Genomic DNA, 24,458 nt, shown 5'->3' on the forward strand with positions numbered 1-24,458 from the left:
CAATCTCAGGACCCTGAGATCATGACCTGAGCAGAAATCAAGAGCCAGATGCTTAACCCACTGAGCCACCCAGGTGCCCCCTGAACATCAGCAATTTTAACGAGAAAGCCTTGAGACATACTCCCTCAGAGGAGTTGATGCAGCATTCCACACAACACTGCATCTTAGGCCCACACACACCCTCACACCCACACCGGTGACCCCACTTCCCGCTGGGTAACCTGACTGCCCGGTGACACAGGAGCCACCCACCCTTGTGTCCCTAGGGATACATCAGCCTGGTACGAATGTAGTAGCTGCTCAGGAAATGGGCTCTTACATTTATCTCTGTTCAAACATGATACTCTATTACCTTTCTGAGCACCTCCCGTGCCCTTCTAAGGAGTGTCCCTTATTTCCCATTTTAGATTGGCAGGTCCCACCTGGGTCTCTGAATTTTCCCACTTGGCATCTATGCCTCCCAGTGACCCACACACTTGCCTGGGAGCCGGGATGGCCGCGGACAGCTCACTGCTCCTGCCCATCGCACTGGGGCATCCTGGCCCTGGCTCAGGTTGGCCCTTGGATTCCCACAGTGCTGGCTCCTTCTCATCTTTTATTTATTTTTAAGATTTTATTTATCATTTGACAGAGAGAGAGCACAAGTAGGCACAGCAGGAGAGAAGCAGATGCCCCACTGAGCAGGGAGCCCACCGGGGGGCCTCGATCCCAGGACCCTGGGATCATGACCTGAGTCGAAGGCAGGTGCTTAACCGACTGAACCACCCAGGTGCCCCTTCTTCTCCTTTCAGACCATACTTCGTTACCCGCCCAGAAGCCTTTCCCACCCAGCTCTTTGGGCCCATCACGTCCCATCCCGGCACCCCATTTCAGTTCCAACAAAGCACCCATTCCATCACTGTTCAAAATCATCCTTATTTATTTGGTTACTTAACTCTTTCCCTCACCCCCACCCACCTCCCCGAGAATAAGCTCCAAGAAAGCTGTGATGTCTCCCCTGGTACTTTGCAGAGCTGGCGGATAGAAGATGCTCCATTAGGATTTGCCGTATGAGCGAATTGGCTTCTTTCCATGTGCAGGTGCCTTAGCCTACTCCTGCTGGAGGGTGAATGGAGACAGGGAGGAGGAAGCAGGAGACCCTTGAGTGTGTACTTGGTGGCTGGTTCAGATGTCCTTGATCGATCTAATGCTCTTTGTTGGGCCTGGTGCAAAGATTTCTTTCTGCTTGGCTGGAGAAGAGGGGCTGGGCTCTGGGAGCTGCAGCCCCAGCCCCTGAGCTCTGGAACCTGCTGTGCCAACCCCCTTCTCCATGGCCAGGCTCTCCCAGTTAATCTGCCTGCCCACAGACACAGGAGGAGAGGGCTTTGAGCGAGCCTATGACCGTTCCCCAAGCTGAAGACCTGGAGGGCACAGTCTTCAAGGGGCTTCCCTTGGCCTCAGGAGCCTCCTGAGGGACCAGTGGACTGACCGGGGCGGAAGCTGGGGTTATAGTCCCTCTGCAGGGCGGCAGGGTGCCCCTGGTGTGGGCAAGGTGTCCCCCACCCAGAGGGGCCTCCTGAGTCAAGTGGGGCTGGTTTTCTCCACAGAACAAGATGTAGGTCTTCATTGGAGAAGTGACAGGTCCTAGATTAGGACCAGGGGCTCGGGGTGGCACCGGGGGTGCTACTAGGGCGAGTGGTTTGCCACGAGCACAGTCGATAATGAAAGTCAGGTGAGCAGCGGGGATGGCCTTCTGATGGCAGGCCGGCTTCCCACCTGGAAGGAAGGAAGGAAAAGCCCAAGGCTTTACGTTGGCACAGGAGAGTGTGGTTTCATTCATTCCCTTCCTCCTTCCCTCGAGGAGAGTTTAACTGCCCAGTAGGGTTTTCTAAGGGCAGGGGTTTCAGCACCCAGGAGACCCGAGTTGAAATCCTGCTTTCCCCGAAAAGCATTGCCCCAGGCATCCGAGCTTCTGTACTGTGCACACGACCTTCACGACGGCCTTGTGCGGACTCTGGTGCCTGGAGGAGGTTGGGGGGGTGGGGGGCTGAGGTTCCAGATTTTTAACGAGCTCCCAGGGAATGCCAGTGCTGCTGGTCCTCGGACCACACTGTGTAAGTAATGGGGTCCTGGAGCGAGAGGAAGGTCCTGCCACCTTTTACAGACCAGGAAGCTGAGACTCAGCTTGTACAAATAGTGCCCCCCCCACCCCGCCTCCACACAACCTTGTCCCCACACACGGTAGTGCCCGGGCTGTCTGTCTGTCCCGGGAATCCCTGCTCTTACTATCGTGCCCTCCCGACCCAGCTCAGGGACAAGCTGCGCACCAAGCTGTCGACTTGTCTGTCAACGAAGTGAGCGCCAGTGCAGCTACCCATGAATCCAAAGCCTGTACTCTTAAATGGCGATTTTTTAAAAAAGATTTTATTTATTCATGAGAGACCCATAAAGAGAGAGGCAGAGACACAGGCAGAGGGAGAAGCAGGCTCCATGCAGGGAGCCCGACGCGGGACTCGATCCCGGGTCTCCAGAATTAGGCCCTGGGTTGAAGGCGGCGCTAAACCGCTGCGCCACCCGGGCTGCCCAATAGTGAACTTTTTTGAGTTACCCGAATAACAAATAAATCCACTCTTAACCGTGTGCCCTTCATCACAACACAGGCTTGGAAGGAAGCTCATGTTCTGGTAGGTTTGTGGGCACAGGGAATCCACTGAAGCCCATTCGTGGCTTGCAAACCCCTGCAGCTCCGGGGAGGGTGTCTGTCCTGCCCAGCGCCCCCTTGGCTGGTCTTTCCGCGGTGCAGAGCACCCCCCGCCCCCTCTTACCTGAGCTGGTCTCCAGGTCTGTCTCAAGGCCCATGACTTTGGGGCTAGCTCTTTGGTCACTGGGGTCTCCTGAGGGCCTCACTTCTCCTGCCACCCTGGAGAACTTCTAGCTCTGGCAGGAGGACAACTTCTCAGCAGCCTCTTCCAGGATGTAGCTCCCCACCCAAGGACCAGACCTTTTATATTTACCGGATCCGGATCTGCTGAGTGAATTCCACCAAGAGCCACAGGAACTGGCCTGGGGCAGCTAGCGGATTGCTTTGATCAACAGGGTTATGTCAACAGGATTGTTGTCGGGTCACCGAGAGGCAGGCCTTCTACCAGACACTATTTCTTTCAACACCAGCAGCCTCCTACATGTCCTTTTGTCTTAGCCTGTCCAGACTTAGACAAGAAACAAGTATTTCCCACGGTCCTGGATGCTGGAAGTCCAAATCAGGAGGTCCACAGATTCCGAGTTTGGTGAGGACTCACTGGTTCATGGATGGCTCTTTCCGGAAGGGTCTTCATGGGGCAGAATGAGCACAGATGCTCTCTGGAGTCTCTTATATCAGGGCACTAATCTCATCATGAGGGCTCCACCCTCATGATCTAATCACCCCCAAAGGCTCCACCTTCACACCCCATCTCACTGGGGATTTGGTTTCAAAATATGAATTTGTGTAGGACACGGACAGTCTACAGCATCCTTTAAATCAACCGATTGGGGGATCCCTGGGTGGCGCAGCGGTTTAGCGTCTGCCTTTCGCCCAGGGCGCGATCCTGGAGACCCGGGATCGAGTCCCACGTCAGGCTCCCGGTGCATGGAGCCTGCTTCTCCCTCTGCCTGTGTCTCTGCCTCTCTCTGTCTCTCTCTCTGTGTGACTATCATAAATAAATAAAAATTTAAAAAATAAAAATAAAAAATAAATCAACCGATTATTTTTATTGAAAAAATGTATATACTCTATTATTATCTCTCATTTTTTTTTTTAAGATTTATTTATTCATGAGAGACAGAGAGAGAGAGAGAGGTAGAGACCCAGGCAGAGGAAGAAGCAGGCTCCTTGCAGGGAGCCCAATAGGGGACGTGGTCCCAAGACCCCAGGATCACGACCTGAGCCAAAGGCAGACACTCAACCACTGAGCCACCTCAGGTGCCCCTATTATTATCATTTTTAAATGGAAGTATAATTGATATACAATATTATATTAGTTTCAGGTGTATGACATGGACATAATGATTTGGCACTTATCCGTGTGAGGAAATGCTCACCATGGCGAGTGTAGTTACCATCTGTCACCACACAAAATTATTACAATATCAATTACCCATACTGTATCTTTCATCTTTGTGACTTACTCATTTTATTTTAAAATTATTATTATTATTGTAGATTTTATTTGAGAGAGTGAGCAAGCATGAGTGGCAGGGGAGGAGCGGAGGGAGGGGGACACGGAGATTCCATGCTGAGCGCAGAGCCTGATTTGGGGCTTGATCTCATGACCCTGAGATCACAACCTTAGCCAAAATCAAGAGTCAGCCCCTCCATTGACTGAGCCACCCAGGTGCCCCAACTTATCCGTCTTATAACTGCAAGTTTGTACCTCCATTTTTAAAAAAGATTTTATATATTTATTCACAAGAGACACACAGAGGCAGAGACACAGGCAGAGGGAGAAGCAGGCTCCACGCAGGGAGCCCAATGTGGGACTCGATCCCAGGATCACAACCTGAGCTCAAGGCCGACTCAATCACTGAGCCACCCAGGGGCCCCAGAAATACATTTTAAAAAGAAAATTGGTATTGTTTCATGAACTGTAACAGTATCACTTCTGTACAAGTAACTCTGTGTGGTAAAAGAATAATGGTCCCCCAAAGATATCCATGCCCTGGTCTCCAGAACCTGTGAAAATGTTTCCTGACACAGCAAAGAGGACTTTGCTGTTGTGATGAAGGATATTCCACTTCTAACATCGATTCCGGTGTGTGTGCGCGTGCCTGTATTTCCCACACCAGCAAGCAATTAACTCAGTTCTGCTAGAGTGGCACACAGAAGTCAGAGAAACATTTTACTTACAAGATGACCAGTTTATTATAAAAGGATAGGACTCGGGACAACCAGATGGAAGAGATGCACAGGGCAAGGGATGGAGAAAGGGGAGGAGCTCCTGCTACTCTCTGAGCTCGCCACTCTTCCTGAATCTTCTCCACCACCTTCACGATTGATTAAATCATTGACCATTAGTGACTGAAGGCAATCTCCCAGCCCCTCTTCCCTCCGTGGGGAAGGGACACCCGTGGGTGGGGCTGAAAGTTCCAATCGAATCACTTTTTTGGTTCCCCTGGCCACCAGGCCCAACCTTAGGTGACCTAAGGTCTTTCTAAAAGTCACCTCGCAGAGCACCTGGGCGGCTCAGTCGGTTGAGCTTCTGGCTCTTGGTTTTGGCTCAGGTCAGGATCTCTGGGTCCTAAGATTGGACCTGCGTGGGGATCCGAGCACGGCTTGGAGTCTACTTGTCCCTCTCTCTCTGCTCATCTCCCACCCCACATACTCGCTTTCTCGCTCTCTCTCAAATAAATGAATAAATCTTTTAAAAAATTAAAAAATTAAAATCACCTCATTAGTATAACAAAAGACACCCTCCTTGCTCTCAACACTTGGGCAATTCCAAAGGGTGTTAGGAGCTCTGTGCCAGGAACTGGACAGAGACCAGATATAGATATTTCTTAATATAAATCACATCACTGGTATGGACTTTGAGAGGGGGAGATTATCCTAAATTATCCGAGTGAGGACAATTTAATCACACTAGTCCTTAAAATTGGAGAACATTTACCAGTGGAGTTAGAAGCAGATGTGTTGATGGAAAAAGGCCAGAGACAGGATGTGAGACTCACCTGTTATTGCTGGCTTCGAAGATGGTGTAAGGGGACCATGGGTTGAGGAATCCGGGCGGCTTCTGTAAACTGGAAAAGGCAAGAAAGGGGATTTTTTTTTTCCCTCTAGGACCTGCATGAGGAACTTCCTTGCCAACATCTTAATTTCAGCTCAAGGAAACCCATGTTAGGCGTCTGACTGACTGATAATAAACTTGTGTTGTTGCTTTAAGCTCCTAGATTGTGGTACTTTGTTACAGCAATAGAAAACTGATAGACTGTGCAAAAGTCAAAGAAAATAAAATTAAATTCTAGCTGGATATCATTGCTTGTGTTCTTTGACAGGGCACATGTGAACACCCTGCACTCCTGAGAACCTGGGATGAGAAGGGCACGTCTCATCTGTGGTCTCCTTCCCCCAAGACACATAACCCTGGTCTAACCATGAGAAAAAATACCGGGAAAATCTGAACTAACGGACATTCTGCAAAATACCTGCCTGGTGCTCCTCAAACAGTCAAGATAATGAAAAAGAAGACAGAGAAACCATCACAGAAGGGAGGAGAATAGGAAGACACAGCAATGAAGTGCATTGTGGGATCCTTGATTGGATCCTGGAATCAAGAAAGGATATTAGCAGAAAAACCTGTGATATCCAAAAGAAGCCTGGAGGGCAGCCCCGATGGCACAGTGGTTTAGCGCCGCCTGCAGCCCAGGGTGTGATCCTGGAGTCCCGGGATCGAGTCCCACGTCAGGCTCCCTGCATGGAGCCTGTGTCTCCCTCTGCCTGTGTCTCTGCCTCTCTCTCACTCTGTATCTCTCATGAGTAAATAAAATAAAAATCTTTAAAAAAAAAAAAAGCCTGGAGTTTGGTTAATAGTACTGTACCAATGTTGTTTTCTTAGTTGTGACAAATATTCCATGCTTACCTACAAAGTTAACAATGGGGGAGACTGGCTGTGGAATGTACAGGGACTCTGTAATAATATCTTTGCAACTTTTCAATACATCTAAAATTACTCTGGAATTTTAAAATTAATTTACAAAAGGGAGTAAGGAGAACTCTCATTGGACATCAGTGGAAGTAACCAGAACATCTTCTTCTTACTCTGAAAATTGAAGATTAAAAGGAAATTAGGGGCAACTGAGTGGCTCAGTTTGAGGAGCCAGTGACGCTTGATCTCAGGGTCCTAAGTTCAAGCTCCATGTGGGGATAGATATTACTTAAGAATCTTTAAAAAGGCGGGGGGAGGGGGCGTGGGTAGCACAGTTGGTTAAGTGTCTGCCTTCGATTCAGGTTATGATCCCAGAGTCCTGGGATCAAGTTCCATGTTGGGCTCCCTGCTCAGCGGGGAGCCTGCTTCTCCCTCTGCCTGTGTCTCTGCTTCTCTATGTATCTCATGAATGAATAACTAAAACCTTAAAAAAAAAGCAAAGGTAAACATATATAGATTTATAATAGCAGAGGTGAAAACAACTCAAATGTGCATCAACTGATGAATGGATAAACCAGATGTGATATAGTCCTACAGTAGAATATTATTCAACAACAAAAGAGTGAAATACTGACACATGCCATTGCATGGATGAAGCTTGAAAACAAAGTGAAAGAAGCCAGTCAGTTAAAGACCTCAGGCTGTGTGATTCCATTTCTATCAAATGTTTCAAGTAGGCAAAACCATAGACACAAAGTAGACTCCTTGTTACCAAGGGGCTGAGGGAGGTGGGGAGTGACTGCTAATGGCTCTAAGGGTTTCTGTTTGGCACCATGGAAACGTTCTGAAATTAGACAGTAGTGATGGCTGCACAACTGTGTGAATATAGTAAAACCCACCAGAGTAGATACACACTTGCAAAGGGTGAATTGTATGGCCTGTGAATTATATCTCAATTAAAGCTGTTATTTTTTTCAAAGGAAATTAGCTCTGTCCTACTTCTCTGAATGAACTATATTTCCAGGTAACTATTGTCCTAATTGGAGTGCCTGGCTGACTGAGTCAGAAGAGCGAGGGATCCCTGGGTGGCGCAGCGGTTTAGCGCCTGCCTTTGGCCCAGGGCGCGGTCCTGGAGACCCGGGATCGAATCCCACGTCGGGCTCCCGGTGCATGGAGCCTGCTTCTCCCTCTGCCTGTGTCTCTGCCTCTCTCTCTCTCTCTGTGACTATCATAAATAAATAAAAATTTAAAAAAAAAAAAAAAAAAAAAAAGAAGAGCGAGCTACTCTGGATCTTGGGGTCCTGAGTTCGAGCCTAATGTTGGGGATAGAGGTTATTTAAATAAGCAAGAACTTAAAAGAAGTCCAGCTAATAAGTGTGGTAGCAATCATAGTATCAGAAATGCATCAATTTACAAACTTTAATGAAATCATTAATTCAGGCAAAGATCTTCATTTTTTGTTTTAAAGATTTTATTTATTTATTCATGAGAGACACAGAAAGAGAGAGATGCAGAGACACAGGCAGAGGGAGAAGCAGGCTCCACATAGGGACTTGATCCAGGGTCTCCAGGATCATGCCCTGGGCCAAAGGCAACACTAAACCGCTGAGCCACCCGGGCTGCCCTCTTTTTTCCTTTCCTTTCCTTTCCTTTCCCTTTCCTTTCCTTTCCTTTCCTTTCCTTTCCTTTCTTTTTTTTTTTTGTTTTTTTTTGTTTTTTTTTTTTTAATTTTCATTTTTTTATTTATTTATTTTTTTTTAATTAATTTATTTATTTTTTATTGGTGTTCAATTTACTAACATACAGAATAACACCCAGTGCCCGTCACCCATTCACTCCCACCCCCCACCCTCCTCCCCTTCTACCACCCCTAGTTCGTTTCCCAGAGTTAGCAGTCTTTACGTTCTGTCTCCCTTTCTGATATTTCCCACACATTTCTTCTCCCTTCCCTTATTTTCCCTTTCACTATTATTTATATTCCCCAAATGAATGAGAACATATAATGTTTGTCCTTCTCCGACTGGCTTACTTCACTCAGCATAATACCCTCCAGTTCCATCCACGTTGAAGCAAATGGTGGGTATTTGTCATTTCTAATAGCTGAGTAATATTCCATTGTATACATAAACCACATCTTCTTTATCCATTCATCTTTCGTTGGACACCGAGGCTCCTTCCACAGTTTGGCTATCGTGGCCATTGCTGCTAGAAACATCGGGGTGCAGGTGTCCCGGCGTTTCATTGCATTTGTATCTTTGGGGTAAATCCCCAACAGTGCAATTGCTGGGTCGTAGGGCAGGTCTATTTTTAACTGTTTGAGGAACCTCCACACAGTTTTCCAGAGTGGCTGCACCAGTTCACATTCCCACCAACAGTGTAAGAGGGTTCCCTTTTCTCCGCATCCTCTCCAACATTTGTTGTTTCCTGCCTTGTTAATTTTCCCCATTCTCACTGGTGTGAGGTGGTATCTCATTGTAGTTTTGATTTGTATTTCCCTGATGGCAAGTGATGCAGAGCATTTTCTCATATGCATGTTGGCCATGTCTATGTCTTCCTCTGTGAGATTTCTGTTCATGTCTTTTGCCCATTTCATGATTGGATTGTTTGTTTCTTTGCTGTTGAGTTTAATAAGTTCTTTATAGATCTTGGAAACTAGCCCTTTATCTGATATGTCATTTGCAAATATCTTCTCCCATTCTGTAGGTTGTCTTTGAGTTTTGTTGACTGTATCCTTTGCTGTGCAAAAGCTTCTTATCTTGATGAAGTCCCAATAGTTCATTTTTGCTTTTGTTTCTTTTGCCTTCGTGGATGTATCTTGCAAGAAGTTACTATGGCCGAGTTCAAAAAGGGTGTTGCCTGTGTTCTTCTCTAGGATTTTGATGGAATCTTGTCTCACATTTAGATCTTTCATCCATTTTGAGTTTATCTTTGTGTATGGTGAAAGAGAGTGGTCTAGTTTCATTCTTCTGCATGTGGATGTCCAATTTTCCCAGCACCATTTATTGAAGAGACTGTCTTTCTTCCAATGGATAGTCTTTCCTCCTTTATCGAATATTAGTTGACTTTCCTTTCCTTTCCTTTCCTTTCCTTTCCTTTCCTTTCCTTTCCTTTCCTTTCCTTTCTTTCCTTTCTTTCCTTTCTTTCCTTTCTTTCTTTCCTTTCTTTCCTTTCCTTTCCTTCCTTTCCTTCCTTTCCTTTCTTTCCTTTCTTTCCTTTCTTTCCTTTCTTTCCTTTCCTTTCCTTTCCTTCCTTTCCTTCCTTTCCTCTTTTCTCTTTTCTTTTCTTTTCTTTTCTTTCTTTCCTTTCCTTTTCTTTTCTTTTCTTTTCTTTCTCTCTTTCTCTCCAAAAGATTTTATTTATTTATTCATGAGAGACAGAGGCAGGCTCCCTGAGGGGAGCCCAAGGTGGGACTCGATCCCAGAACCCCAGGATCATGACCTGAACGGAAGACAGACACTCCTCACTGAGCCACCCAGGTGCTCCTTTCCTTTTTTATTGTTTTTTAAGATTTTATTTATTTATTCATGAGAGACAGAGAGAAGCAGGCTCCATGCAGAGAGCCCAATGCGGGACTCGATCCCGGGACTCCAGGATCACACCCCGGGCCAAAGGCAGGCGCCAAACCGCTGAGCCACCCAGGCTGCCCTCCTTTTCTTTTTTAAAGTAAACTTTACACCCAGGCTCAAACTCATGACCCTGAGATCAAGAGTCACTCCACTGACTAAGCCAGGCAGGGGCCCCTATTTTATCTAGTACTTTGTAACATTTTCAAAATGGGCTTGAATTTAAAAAGTGTAGGTCAAGGATGCGTGTGAAGAGTTAAGAAAACCATTTCCGGACAAGCAGAGAAAACATCGCTGCATTTATAATATACTGTTATGTTATTCATGACTTTCAACCTGTGTGTAATCAAACTGATAAAAACCCAAATTGTATAAACAGACATTTGTCAGTTTATCTATAGCTAAACTTTGTCAAGTTTATAGCCACAAGCTGGCCAACCATTGAAATTCTCTTCACTGGGAGAAGGCTCACGTGTACTTAATAATTGAGCTTCGGGAGGACTTTAGGGTAGAGGGTGGATGAGGTTTTGGCTGGAGACTCAGAGGTGGGGGGGGGCTGTGTGTCCCTTGGACAGCTAAGGGGTGAGGGCACTGGAGGGGACAAGCCTGGGGGGAGGGAGTCTATTAGGAATAGACGGGAGCAACACCCCCTAGTGAGAAGCCAGGCAAGTCTTGATCCTTCACTCATTCCAGCAGCAGAAGTACACTTCGCTCCTGCTCTCAGCCACCTGGGCTGAATTTGTAGATTCTCCTTCTGTTTTGTTCTAAGGAGTTTCTGGCATCTCAGCTTCAGTTAATGAGGACCACTGTTGGGTCTAAATTTTCAATCAACCCACTGTGCTGTTACAACACCTGGGTGGCTCAGCGGTTGAGCAGATGGTTGAGCATCTGCCTTCGGCTCAGGGCCTGATCCCAGGATCCAGGATCGAGTCCCATATCGGGCTCCCCGCAGGGAGCCTGCTTCTCCCTCTGCCTATGTCTCTGCCTTTCTCTCTGTGTCTCTCATGAATAAATAAATCTTAAAAAAAAAAAAAAAGGACCATTCTCAGTTGTTTGAGCTGGGACATTAAAACCCCAAAGTCAGGATCCCTGGGTGGTGCAGCGGTTTAGCACCTGCCTTTGGCCCAGGGCGTGATCCTGGAATCCCACGTCGGGCTCCCTGTGCATGGAGCCTGCTTCTCCCTCTGCCTATGTCTCTGCCTCTCTCTTTCTCTCTGTGTGACTATCATAAATAAATAACAAAAATATAAAACCCCAAAGTCTCTGCAATGCCCATTTATATTTATAAATTTAGCCAAGCTTAATATTATGTTCCTTCCTCCCTGACTTAACATGTCTACCTTACAGGTATATTCTCTAGGTTTCAGCTCATTTATTAGTTAAGGCTTCCTTTTTCTTTCCTTTTCCTTTTCTTTTTCTTTCTTTTGTAAATCACCTCTAAGGTCAGACCACGTGATTGTTCCCTGGGGCACTCTGGACTGGGACTCAGATCTGGAGACAAATAAAGGATGGCGATCTCTGAGGGGAATCAGCATATCTTTGCAAATAACTTCCTCAGATAAGGTCATTACGTGCTTTCCAGGGAAAGCAGAGTCAGTCTCATTCAGTGGGAGGAGGGGGCTGCGTCTATGGCAAGAGTTTCAGTTAATTTTAGATTTGGAGAGTCAGGGAACTTAGTCATCTGCATCCGCCCAAACACCCCTGTCTTGATTTCTAAGTGCCACTTGTTCCCATTCCGTGCACCTGGTCAGCCTGTGACTACAGCTTCTGTTGCAATTATATTACAGTTCAGCAACCCACAGGATCAGGTCGGAATTTTGGCTACATAAGCTCTGTAGCTACATGAGATGAGATAAAAAAAAATTTTTTTTAGATTTTATTTATTTATTCATGAGGGACACAGAGAGAGAAGCAGAGACTTAGGCAGAGGGAGAAGCAGGCTCCCTGCAGGGAGCCCCATCCGGGACTCGGACTCGATCCAGGATCCTGGGGTCACAGCCTGAGCTGAAGGCAGGCACTCAACCAGTGAGCCACCCAGGTGTCCTGAGATAAATTTTTTAGAGTAGTCAGGAATGGACCTTGCTTCTCTGGTCCTTTCTTGAGCTGAAAATTTAAACCCTAAATATTTCTTTTTTGAAATTGTTCAGTGCAGTTATAAATAGCCAGCCTACCTGACAGTCCTTATCGTCCTCATTCCTCCGTAATGGTCAGTTGTGGCAACTACTCCATCTATCAAAGCCTGTCTTTATTAGGCACTTTCCCTGAGGCAACAATACTTATTGTGATAAGTGACAACTTATGTAACTATTTTTTCTCTGAGCAAAATAGGCTAGATCTGTATCACCTTTGAATCTAATGCCTTGACCCCTCGGGTACATTTTCTTGCAGAAATAGAAACCTTGCTGGGCTTTCTCTTTAAACTTTTTATTTAAAAAAAAAAATGTAGGCTCACATGCAATTGTTTTTGTGTTGTTTTTTTTCCTTAGAGGAAACGAGAGTCAGCGCCAGCAGGGGTGGGAGGCAGAGGGAGAGGGAGAGAATCTGAAGCCAATTCTGCGCCGAGTGCAGAGCCTATGATCCTGAGGTCGTGACTCAAGTGGAAATCAAGAGTCGAATGCTCACCAGACTGAACCACCTATGCGCCCCAGTTCACATGCAATTGTAAGAAATGATACAGAGCGATTCCACTGCCATCCTTCTTTACCCAGTTTTCATCATGCTAACATCTTGCAAAACTATAGTACCACCGTATCCCAACCAGGATGTATACATTGATACGGTCAAGGTGCGGTACATGTCCATCCTACAAGGATCCCTCATGTTGTCTCCAAACTTCTTTTAAGCAGAAAGAGGTTTGTTTATTTACTTATTTATTTTTAAGATTTTATTTATTTATTAATGACACACACACACACACACACACACACACATACACACGCAGAGGGAGAAGCAGGCTCCAAGCAGGGAGCCTGACGCGGGGCTCGATCTCGGGTCTCCAGGATCAAGCCCAGGGCTGAGGGCGGCGCTAAACTGCTGAGCCACCTGGGCCGCCCCCAGAAAGAGGTTTAATACAGAAAATTAAGCATCTATAACATTATTGGAGGGGCTGAAAGAAGGGTCTCCAGACTGGTCCTCTAGTAATGGCTCCCAGAACACCATAGAACTCACCAACCAGAGGCTACTCTGACATAATCAGAAAGATGAGGAATCAAGGAGCCACCACCACTGAGATCATTGCATTCAACATATCACCAGCAGGAACCCATGGGTCTAGATTTGGGACTAGAAGCTGGTTCCCAGGCTCTAGAATGCTGAGTTTGGCTGTCACCATTTCACAGATGCTTCAGAACATTCATGAAGCTGGAGACTAGCCACCGTGCACCGCTGCAAACCCTCATATCTGCATGACCTGGCTTGCCAGCAGCAATCACCTACCATCACTAGGACAATGGCTATTGCCTCACTTCCATCCAATCTTTCCCACTAGCAGAATCCATCTGTGTCTAGAATTCTAACTGCAACTGAATCTGGGAAATAGAATTTTAACTTTCTAGAATCTGGAAGGAATGGTAATGAGTCCCAGCCAACTACATCCAACACGGATGGACACAGAGGTAGATTTGTGTCCTTTGTATTGGGAGGACAAGGTCCTATTAGACTTGCTTTTATTTTCCTGTAAAAGACAGAGTGAAGGGATCCCTGGGTGGCGCAGCGGTTTGGCGCCTGCCTTTGGCCCAGGGTGCGATCCTGGAGACCCGGGATCGAATCCCACGTTGGGCTCCCGGTGCATGGAGCCTGCTTCTCCCTCTGCCTGTGTCTCTGCCTCTCTCTCTCTCTGTGACGATCATGAATAAATAAAAAATTAAAAAAAAAAAAAAAAGAGTGAAGTCAATTACTGGTAAGCTTTTTAGTTTCCCAAGTGATTGTGAAGGAGGAGTAGTGACTTGGCCAGACCAGCATTTGTTGAAGTTCCTCTTCTGGCTAGTGATCATGAATTTGTAGGAACAGTCTATCTTTTGGGGTACTTTGTCCAGCTGTGCATGGTTGCTTGGATACAAGAAAAAAGAAGAGGAAAGTTGGATTTACCCAGGGTTGGAAAGCTCACCAAATCCATATGACAAGAGGACGAGGGAACAAAGAAGTTCAGGGTGGTGGCAAGACTATTGTTAAAACTCATGGGAAACGGGGGTGCCTCAGTGGCTGAGTCAGTTAAGTATCTGCCTTGGGCTCAGGTGTTGATCCCAGGTCCCCAGGATAGAGCTCAGGTCATGATCCCAGTGTCCCAGGATGGAGCTCAGGTCATGATCCTTGGGTCCCAGGTTGGAGATCAGGTCATGATCCCTAGGTCCTGGAATCCAGCTGGAATCCATTGAGCTCCCTACTCAGCGGGAGCCTGCTTTTCCTTCTCTCTTTGCCCCTCCCTCTCCCCCCCCCCCCCCCCGCCGCTTGCTCTAATAGATAAATAAAATCTTAAATTTTTTATTTTTTTTTTAATTTTTATTTATTTATGATAGTCACACACAGAGAGAGAGAGAGAGAGAGAGAGAGAGAGAGGCAGAGACATAGGCAGAGGGAGAAGCAGGCTCCATGCAGGGAGCCCGACGTGGGATTCGATCCCGGGTCTCCAGGATCGCGCCCTGGGCCAAAGGCAGGCGCCAAACCGCTGCGCCACCCGGGGATCCCTTAAATTTTTTTAAAAAAGATTTTATTTATTCATTCATGAGACACACACACACACACACACACAGAGGCAGAGACACAGGCAGAGGGAGAAGCAGGCTCCAGACAGGGAGCCCAATGCGGGACTCGATCCCAGCAACCGCAGAGCCACCCAGGTGTCCCAGATAAATAAAATCTTAAAAAAAAAAAAAAAATCTCATGGGATATAAACAGAATCAGAGGTGAAGAAAAGAGAAAGCCCGCGTCCTGTGAGGATAGGGAAGTCTGGGGCGCGGAGGTGCTGAAAAGTTGGCAGAGGCCACAAGGGACTGCTCGAGTCTGCAGACACTTTTGCTTCCAGCATCCTCGTTCACACCCAGGCTAATCCTGGATCTGCCCTAAATAGCAAATGGGGCAATGGTTGGCTCGGAAGGGCAGAAAGACACGCGGGGATCTGCAGCCCCGGAGGTGCAACCAGGTCCTGTGCTCCTCCGCCTGGAAGACGTGACAATGGGCGGTTCATTGGCTCTTCCTGAGCCTCCTTTGCCTTCTTCCAAGGGGGAGAAAAGACTCTCCTCCGCGTAGCGAGATTTAATGAGCTCGTGCACGGGAGGTGCTCAGCGCAGCGCCGGGCGCACAGGAAGCGCTGAACGCGGGGAAGCTGTGACTGTAATGGTTGGAACAGAAAACCAAGCAAGGGTTACGACGAGGACGAGTCGAGGCGCCCAAGTGCCGTAATAGAGAACTTCGGGATGCGGAGGCGCATGCGCGGGGCCGCGGTTCTCGGGGCAGCGCGGGCGCTGCGCATGCGCGGGGCCGCGGTTCCCGTCCAGCGCGGGCGCTGCGCATGCGCCGGAAGTCGCAGCCGGGAAGCCGGCGAGGTCGGTTCCGCCCGACTCTGACATGGCGGCGCCCTTTGTCTGCTCTGAAGTGCCGTCCCCGGCCCTCTCGCGGCCGTGATGCACCTCCCTCTACGGTGGGGTCCGGGACATGGCAGGTGAGGGTCAGCAAGCGCCCGGGGCTGGGCAAGTCCCGGGAGCCGGGCGGAGGCGGCGAGGGATGGGGCGCGGCGGGAGGCCGGGGACGGTTGTGTGGGGGAGGGGAGGGGACGGCGGGGACCCCGCGGGGCAGCTGGGGGGGTGCGGGGGGAGAGCGGGCCGGCAGTTCCTGCGGGGGAGCGCGAGTCGGCCCCCGGCTCGGGTGACGCCCCCGCCGCCCGGCTGTCAGCGCCCCTGCACCCCGCGCCGCGGCGGGGGCGGCTGTGCGGCCGCAGGGCGGGGGCCGCGGGACCGGGAGGTGCTGCCCCCTACAAGGTGACTTCATTCATTCATTCCTTCCGCAGACGGTGGCTCGGCACCCGATAGGTTGTGAGGATCGAGCCAGCGCTCGCGGTGCAGTGGTTCAAAGTATGACCCGTGGAGCCGGGCGGCCCTGTGCTCGCCAGCTGCGTCCTGGACGAAGCTCGGGAGGCTCTCGCTCTCTGCCTCAGTTTCCTCCTCCTTAAAGCAGAGACGATCCTACAGGCTGCTCCCTGGGGTTGCCAGGAAGAGCAAATAAGGCAATAGGTGCAGAGCGCGGAGATCCCTAAAGGGCTCTTAGGGGAGTGCAGGCGAGAAAAGCGTTGTATTCTCGGCTGAAGATGGGAGCTTGTGACAAAGCTTAGGAGCTAGTGTGATAGTTAAGGTCTGTGCCTGGAGGACGGAGCTGAAAGGTAAGACGAAAGACGCTGGCTGCGGCCTGGTCCTCTGGGGCCGTGTGAACCTAGTTAAGGAGTTTTCAGTTTTAGGTTAATGGGAAGCCATGGGAGAACCAGATTCGTGGATGTGAAGGATGCATTAAAGGGTACAGGCCTGGAGGCCAATTAACAGGCCGCTAGAGTAATCCTATCTACAAAGGATGCGTGGCCTCCAGTCCGGTTAGAGGGAGACAGTGGAGAGGGAGGTTTCGGAGCATTGACCGAACCTGGTGATGAGTTAGATGAGGAAGTTGGAGGTCAGCGAGAGGTCAGAACTGACCTCCTAGTCTTGATGGGCAGGTGGCGATAGCACTCAGTGTGATCAGTGTGATCGGAGCAGGATGGGGAGCAGGTGTGAGGAGGGAAGGTGCATTTAGTTTTCAACACGTTGAAAGCAGGTGCCTGTAAAACATTCGAGTGGAGCTGTCCAGCGGTGAGCTAGCAGTTGTCATCCACTTAAAAAGTCCCTCAGAAAAAAAAAAAATAAAAAAAAAAAAAATAAAAAGTCCCTCAGGTTGTGGGAGGGGGTGTGCTTACCGAGGGCAAGGGTGTGAAACGAGAAGCAAGAGCACTTGAGACATCCCTGGGGAAGGCTAACGCTGTAGCGTCGCAGGAACCCGGGCACAGTCTTGTCGCTCTTGCTTTACAACATTGTGTTATATGTCTTTTCGGTAAGCAGGAATTTCTAAGTGTAGGCAGTGGGAGCGGGGTTACTCATCTTTGTGTCCCAGGCTCTGGCACAGTGTCTGACGTGCAGCCGGCCGAGGATGATCCAAACAAACTTGTACCGAGCGTCTCCATTGTGCCAGGCTCCGTGCTCAGGGCTCTGGATTTACCTGTGTTTCTTGGACGCGTAAAAGGGCAGCTCTTAGGGAGCTGGTGCCTTTCGGGTTCTCATCAGATTTTCCACTTGGGTGTCTTTGATTCAGGTAATGAGCTGGAGGAGGAGAGCCAAGCTGGAGTTTACGCAGACAAACTGTCAGAAAAGAGTAGCCTGGGCTACTTGGAAATCTGAGGTATGTCTGTAATGCTCAAGGATGAAACAGACCAGGAGGTCAGTTTGTTTGTCCTTCTCTAGGCTCAGCATGACTCAGATCACCCTTTCAAGATAGTTTTTTTTTCTTTCTTTCAAGTTATAAAGTAATGACTACATCTGAGTTTGATTGGGAAATTGTGGCTGTCATTATGTTTGGTTTACCCACAAAGACCACACTATGTTAGTCACTGGGCAAATGCTCACACTTTGTTTTAATCACACACAACCTAACATGCGCTAGCAAGGCAATCCTAAAGTACAATGGCTGAAACAAACTCAAAGTATATTCCTCTCCTCTTAAAAACCTGGAAGTAGGCAGTCCAAGAACTGGTAGGTCATCTTGCTCTGTTCCATGAAGTATCTGGGAACAGGGTTCTAGTGACCATGTGGCTCTCCTTGCTCAAAACCAGGCTTCCATCTCACGGTCGAAGCTGGCTGCTGCAGCTCCTGCCATTGTGTATGTACTCCAGCTGGCAGAAGGGGAAAGACAGAGTGGGGAGCACATGTTCATTCCTTTTAAGGTTCTGATGTTTAAAGATACATATTTTTGTAAAAAATGTCCCCAAACATAAGCATCTGGTATACAAACCAAAGAACGAATCATGACTGTTCCAGTACTGGAGGGAAAGCTGGCTGAGAGAGCCTGCTCCGTCCCTCGGGTGACTGGATTGCTGTCTCTGGGGCTTGGGCTCAGCCTGAGGGGAACCCACTGCATTGGTGCAGGAGGGCTGGGCATTCTCCCCATGCCTCTGTCTCCCCACGGCAGGCTGCTCTGGCTTTGAGTAGGTTGATGTTGCTTGCGCCCGGAGAGTCCAGGCTTATTTATGCATTCAGCTTTTTCTGTGCCCAGCACATGTGACACTGCGCTAGATGCTGGGGATGTAAGACTGGATCCTGGGAGCGAGGAGCTCTTAGCCATGTGGATGATCACGATACAATGCAAAAAGCACCACGGGGGAGGCGCGCGGGAGAAGGATGACTGATTTTGGAAGGCTCTGCTGAAGTGGGGGAGATTAAGAGTGAACGGCATGTTTGGATTTACATCTGTAGAGGTCTCCTCAGATAGAGGCAGCAAGGACCCTGGTGTTGGTTTTGCATCCTTGCTTCCCTGCTTGGTGGCTCTGTGTCTTGAGGGCCAGGTACTTTACCACTGCGCCTCCCGTTTCCTCATCTGTCAAAGAGGGATAATAGTATCAAGCTCACAGAATTGTTTAGAGAACTACGAGAGATCAAGCCTGTACATCACAGGATTGGCCACATAAAGGTGAATTACCTCCTGCTGCGAGGTGAGGGGTGCTTCGAAGCCAGAGAGCCAGTGAGGATTGCAGTAAAGCAGACCCAAATCCATAGTGATGCTGGTGTGCATCCTCCCTCAAGGCAGGAATTATCCAGATTGTGCAGAGGGGATCAGCGACTACTCTTGAGTTCTACCAAGCTCTCTATTTAAAGGTGTCCATCTGTGGATTCTCAGAGACCATACTCTGAAAGGTCTGGTGAGGGGTCCTTTGGGAAGAAAAGGATTGCCTCTGCCTGTTTAATTCCTGCAAGCTCAGATGCTTCTGGGAAGCCTTCTCCGGTCCTGCCCAGCCACCCACCCCAGCTAAGTTTGGAGCTCCTCCTCCGTTGATTTCTTAGCATCCTGCACTGATCTCTTGATGCAATTCATATCTCACATTATAATCGTAGGTTTCTATGTCTCCCTGTTAGCCCACCAGCATCTTGCAGGCAGGGACAGGGGATCGTTTCTCCTGGTAGTCCCACTGCATAGCTTATTTCCTGGCACATAGCCGGTGCTCAGTAACTGTTGTTGGATGGACAGATGGTCAGCCTTGATTAGCTGAAGAGGAACTGGCAGTTAAGCTGGTGAGAACTCCAGTGTGACATGGGGTTGGTGTGCTATTGTTTGAGGAGAGGAGAACCTGATGGTTTATTTGGTATCTGTGCGGTGTATGGATGTAACCATGGTGAACTCCAAGACCTGAGCTATGAGAATGTGCACAGCAGCACTGTCTCAGCAAAATACCAAAGACAACCCAGTCTATTCTCTGTCTTTCTGTCTTTTTCCACTAGAGCATGGTTTCTCAGCCCGGATGTTCTTGACATTTGGGGCTGCATAAACCTTTGTCTTGGGCTGAGCTGTGTACTTTAGGATGGTGATGGCATCCCTGGCTTCCACCCATAGATGACTGTAATACCCACCCACCTCCAGCTGTGGTAGTGGGGTATGTCTCCAGACATTGCCAAACATTTCCTGGGACCAGATCGTCCACATCTAGAACCCTGCAGTAGAGAGTACTGGTTAGAAACATGAACTTCGGGGCACCTGGGTGGCTCAGTCAGTTAAGTGTCTGCCTTTGGCTCCGGTCATGATCCTGGGGTCAAGCCCCTTTGTCTGCTTCTCTTTCTCTGCCCCTCTCTGTGTCATTCTCTCTCTTTCTCAAGTAAGTAAAAATCTTAAAAAAAAAAAAAAAATTTATAAATTAGACATACCTGGGCTCATGCTATTCTTATACTTACTAGATGTGTGCCTTTGGGCAAAATACTTGGCCTCTCCAAGCCTCAGTTTTCTCACTTGTAAAGTGGGGATACTGATGACCTCGCATATAACTTCATTGGCCAGAATTATTGATGAGGTAATGCATGTAAAATGCTTTCTCGAGTCCCTGATTCCATCATTGGTAACTGGTGTTATTATATGTTAGGAGAAGAGGACCCTTGAAAGGGTCAAGAAAAAGTGTGCAGAGGAAGAAAAAAAATGTTTGGTAGAGGAATATGCCCAAGGTACACAAATCAGAAGGTTCTAAAGAATGCACCGTGGAGAGGCGCCTGGGTGGCTCAGTGGTTGAGTGTCTGCCTGCCTTTGGCTCAGGATGTGATCCCAGGGTGTTGGGATCGAGTCCTGCCTCTGGTTCCTTGAGGGGAGCCTGCTTCTCCCTCTGCTTATGTCTCTGCCTGTCTCTCTCTCTCTCTCTGTGTCTCTCATGAATAAATAAATAAAATCTTAAAAAAAAAAAAAAACTATGGAGAGGTGCCTGAGGGATGCAGTTGGTTGAGCATCTGACTCTTGGTTTCAGCTCAGATCATGATCTCAGTCGTCAGATCGAGTCTTGTGTCAGGTTCCAGGCTCAGTAGACAGAGTCTGCTTGACATTCACTCTCCCTCTAGCCCTTCCTGCCCTTCCCACTCATACTATCTCTCTTTAAAGTAAATAAATAAATCTTAAAAACAAAAAGTGGCACCATGGAGTCTTCCGAGCCTGACCCAGTTCCCCTCTCAGATAACTGTTAATAGTATCTGCAGAACTATTCCGTGTGTGTGTGTGTGTGTGTGTGTGTGTATCTATCTGTGTGTCTAGGGAAGACCATTTTTCAAGAGTCAAATGATTTGACTTGGTTGTGGGACGTGAGCCCTGTGAGTAGGAGGGCAGCCTCTATGGGCAGAGCTTCAGGGTTTTACTAGTTTGTCGCGTAAAAGACCAGGTGGCTCCTTCTTTCCTGGAATTCTTCGAAGGGTGGTGGCTGAGTGGGTGGTGAGGAGGTACCCAGACTCGGTGTCTCGGCAGGGTGGCACCACGGAAAGAAGGGAGCCAGCCTGAGAGAAAATGAAGAACTAAGTACATTGTGTGCCCAAAGCATGTTGTCCTGGAGACCATTATCTCCTCCTTTTGCTGGCCACAGTTTCTAGATGATTGAAGTAGTAAAGGTCAAAGAGTAACCATTTCAGCCCTGAGGGATTTCTGCATTGGCCTCAGACGTGTGCGTGTGTGTGCGCGCGCGTGTGTGTGTGTGTGTGTGTGTGTGTGTGTGTGTGTCGAGGGTCAGCATGGGGACCTGGCCCTTGCAGAGGTCCTCACGCTAGCAGTAGCTTGACCACCCAAAGACCAGTTAAAGTAGACCTCCGCTATGTCCTCGCTGCAGATTCTGCAGGAAACCAGGGCTTGGGCTCGGGGAGTCCAGCCTGTTTGATGGGAATTAGACGAAGCAGAGGGCCTGGTTAGAGTTGAGAGTTGCTCACTCCTGTCTACACAGCGGCAGGCAGAGGCTCACCAGGAGGCGGTTCCAGCTGAGGACGGGGTTGGCTGGAAAGCGGGTGTGGTGGGTTAATAGTAACATCAGAAACCTGCTGGACAACTTGCCGACTACAGCTGACACTGTTCTGTGACATCTAGGGGGTTGAGAGAGTAGATCCTTCGAGTCCTCATCACAAGGAAAAAATTGTTTTCCTTTCCTTTCTTGTGTCTCTGTGAGAAGATGAATGTTAGCCAAACCTATTGCGGTCATCATTTCACAACACATGGAAATTCAAACCATCTGCTCTGCACCTTAAACTTACACAGTGATGTATGTCAGTTATTTCTCAGTAAAACTGGAAAAAAAAAAAAAAGAAAATACCAAGCTTCTTAAGAGCTCTGGCAGTAGAACCTGTTGGGCCCACCCCTCCCACACCACTTCCTATGCTGGAACTATTCATCTAAGCAGCCACTTTCCTGTCCCGAATGGGAGGCACTGCCGCCCAGCGGGAAGCTGTGTCTCCAGTGGCTCCCCAGCCTGGTGGGTGAAGCACCTCTCATTTCAGTAGTCTCGGGACTCGGGGGCCCTGTCAGGGACTTTCCTGGTTTACTGTAACTCAGCTGCCTGAGTTCATGCTTCCAAACATTGTTTAAAGTCAGAAAGAACATTGTTTAATTTTGTAAGTTGTTTTTGTTAAATATTGAGTAGATACAAAGGAGAACGTACAGTATAAAGACTAGAGATACAAGGAAACCATGTGCCCATCGCTCAGTTCACAAAGAAGAATGTTACCGGTGGGTTTGGAGCGCCCCTCCCTGATCCTGGCCCACCCCACCCCCAGCTCATCGGTTTTGCTTTTTAGCACTCTTGCTTTTCTATAAAGTTTCACCACGTGTGTTGTATGCTAAACATTGTGTTGTCTCATTTGGCTTGCTTTTGAACTTGATAGAATCATGTTGTTTTTTTTCGGTGTCTTAAACTGTTGGCTTAAGGTGTGTTCTGGAGAGAAATCCAGTGTTGGCCTGTAGTTGTACTTCACTGTCTCAGGTGGTTATGTTCCATTACAAGAGAATTTATTTATCCTTTGTCTTGCTGACAGACATTTGGGTTGTCTTTGGTATTTTGCTGAGACAGTGCTGCTGTGCACATTTCTGGACACGTGCAAACGTCTGCAGGGTAGAGCCCCAGGAGTGGGGCTGAATCACAGGGTGTATGAGCTTCAGCTCGACCCAGTAGTACCTGTTTCCAGAATGCTTCCCCCCGTTTACAGTTCAACTGACAATTCTGTTTGTTTCACATCCTCCCAACTCTGGTTTTACTAGACTTTAAAATTTTTAGTAATCAGATGGGAGTTTTTATCATGTGGTTTTGATTTGCATTTTCATGATTATTAGTTAAGCATCTTTTCATATAGTTATTGGTCATTCAGGTTTCAGCTTCTGTGAAACAGCTACTTTAATCTTTTGCTCATTTTTCTATTTGTCTCTTTGTTGTATATAGACTTCTTGCTTGTTACTGGTTTTTATTTATTTTGTATACTAATCCTTTGTCAGATATATGTATTGTAACTATCCACTTCAGTTTGTGGCTTGTCTTTTCACTGTAGGTTTTTTTTTTTTTTTAAACAAATTCTTAATGTTCATTTTTTTCTTTTACAGTTAGCACTTTTCCTTTTTAAGAATTCCTCCCTACTTAAAGTTTATAAATATATCCTCTATATATTGTCTTCCAAACATTTTATGATAAGGCCTTTTATGGTAAGGTCTTCAGCCCATTTAAAATTATTTTTCTGTGTACTGTGAGGTAAGGAGCTAATTTTTTTTTAAGTGTACCAAATTATCCTAAGAACTATTTATTGAAAAAATACATTCCTTTTACATGGATCTGTAAATGACACCAGTGGCCATTATAATATGTCAAGTGTCTACAAATGTGTGGATCTGATCCTGAGTGCTTTACTATTTATTCTCTTTCTCTGTGCCAATATCACGCTGATTTAATGACTAAATTTTTATGTAACAGTTCTTGGTAAGGTCTTGGCCCTTTGCTCTTCCATCTTCATTTTAGATTGTGCTTGTTGAGTTCCATACAAATTGCTGGGATCTTTTATTAGAATTACTTTGAACTTATCAATTTGGATAGAAATGACTTTTTTATGATATTGACCCTTCCATGAACATGGTTTATCTCTCAGTTTACATAACTTACCACAGTCTAACTTTAGTCACTGTCTCACACCCTACTCTTGAACAGTTAAGGACCTTAGCACACTTTGATTCCCATCACACCCTCCTTTTATTCTATAGGGGGGTATTTCAGTTCTTTTTTAAATTTTAGAAGACCTCATTCAGTATTATTTAGATTTGCTCATTTATTATTAACTAGTTGGTCTTCATTCCTTCTTGCATTTAATACTTTAATTCTGGGATCACTTTTTATCTACCGAAGTACATCTTTTATGATGTACGAATTTGGGCTAATGTCTTTTTGGGGGCCCTCTAAGGGGGTTACCAGTTCTCTGAGGATTTTACCCTCCATTTGATGCCAAGATTTGATAGAGGCAGTTTTCTGTATAGTCTTTTTTTTTTCACTGACTTGTAACTCTGTGTGGCCCCAGCTTTATTCTGGCAGGGCCCTCCTATGAGACCTCCATCCTTGGGAGGGAGTGGGAACTCGAGCTTGCTCAGTTCCACAGATGCCTTTAAAAAACAACAACAAAAAACTTATTTATTTATTTAAAGATTTTATTTATTTATTCATGAGAGACATGGAGAGAGGCAGAGACACAGGCAGAGGGAAAAGCAGGCTCCATGCAGGGAGCCCGACGTGGGACTCAATCCGGGGTCTCCAGTATTA

The 24,458-nt window shown here is 47.4% G+C and overlaps 2 protein-coding genes across 7 annotated transcripts in view; one reads left to right on the forward strand and one right to left on the reverse strand.

The window, feature by feature from the left end:
* Positions 1-901: 901 nt before the first annotated feature.
* Positions 902-2,977, reverse strand: SRARP (steroid receptor associated and regulated protein). The gene is made up of 2 exons (XM_072825131.1): positions 2,805-2,977; positions 902-1,755 (listed from the first exon to the last, which is right to left on the reverse strand). Exons 1-2 carry the CDS (start codon positions 2,836-2,838, stop codon positions 1,328-1,330), a joined length of 462 nt encoding a protein of 153 aa, XP_072681232.1. The 5' UTR covers positions 2,839-2,977; the 3' UTR covers positions 902-1,327.
* A 12,684-nt stretch (positions 2,978-15,661) lies between these two features.
* ZBTB17 (zinc finger and BTB domain containing 17) overlaps positions 15,662-24,458 on the forward strand; it is a 31,477-nt gene continuing 22,680 nt past the window's right edge. For 2 of the 6 annotated variants that reach the window (XM_072828232.1, XM_072828237.1), the window contains exon 1: positions 15,665-15,818. In XM_072828232.1, coding sequence (XP_072684333.1) covers positions 15,812-15,818 — 7 coding nt within the window. In that variant the 5' untranslated portion in view covers positions 15,665-15,811. Of the gene's footprint in view, positions 15,819-16,112; positions 16,135-16,163; positions 16,533-17,485; positions 17,573-24,458 lie in introns of those variants that run through there. The other 4 variants (XM_072828234.1, XM_072828233.1, XM_072828236.1 and 1 more) reach the window with 4 other exon arrangements.

The sequence above is a fragment of the Canis lupus genome, chromosome 5 (assembly GCF_048164855.1).
Source record: "Canis lupus baileyi chromosome 5, mCanLup2.hap1, whole genome shotgun sequence".
NCBI classification, from domain to species: domain Eukaryota; kingdom Metazoa; phylum Chordata; class Mammalia; order Carnivora; family Canidae; genus Canis; species Canis lupus.

Coding starts and splice junctions, on each gene's coding strand:
- SRARP (XM_072825131.1), bottom strand. CDS start 2,838: ATGGGCCTTGAGACAGACCTGGAGACCAGCTCAG. Junction 1,756..2,804: donor AGACCTGGAGACCAGCTCAG/GTAAGAGGGGGC, acceptor CCTTCCTTCCAG/GTGGGAAGCCGGCCTGCCAT.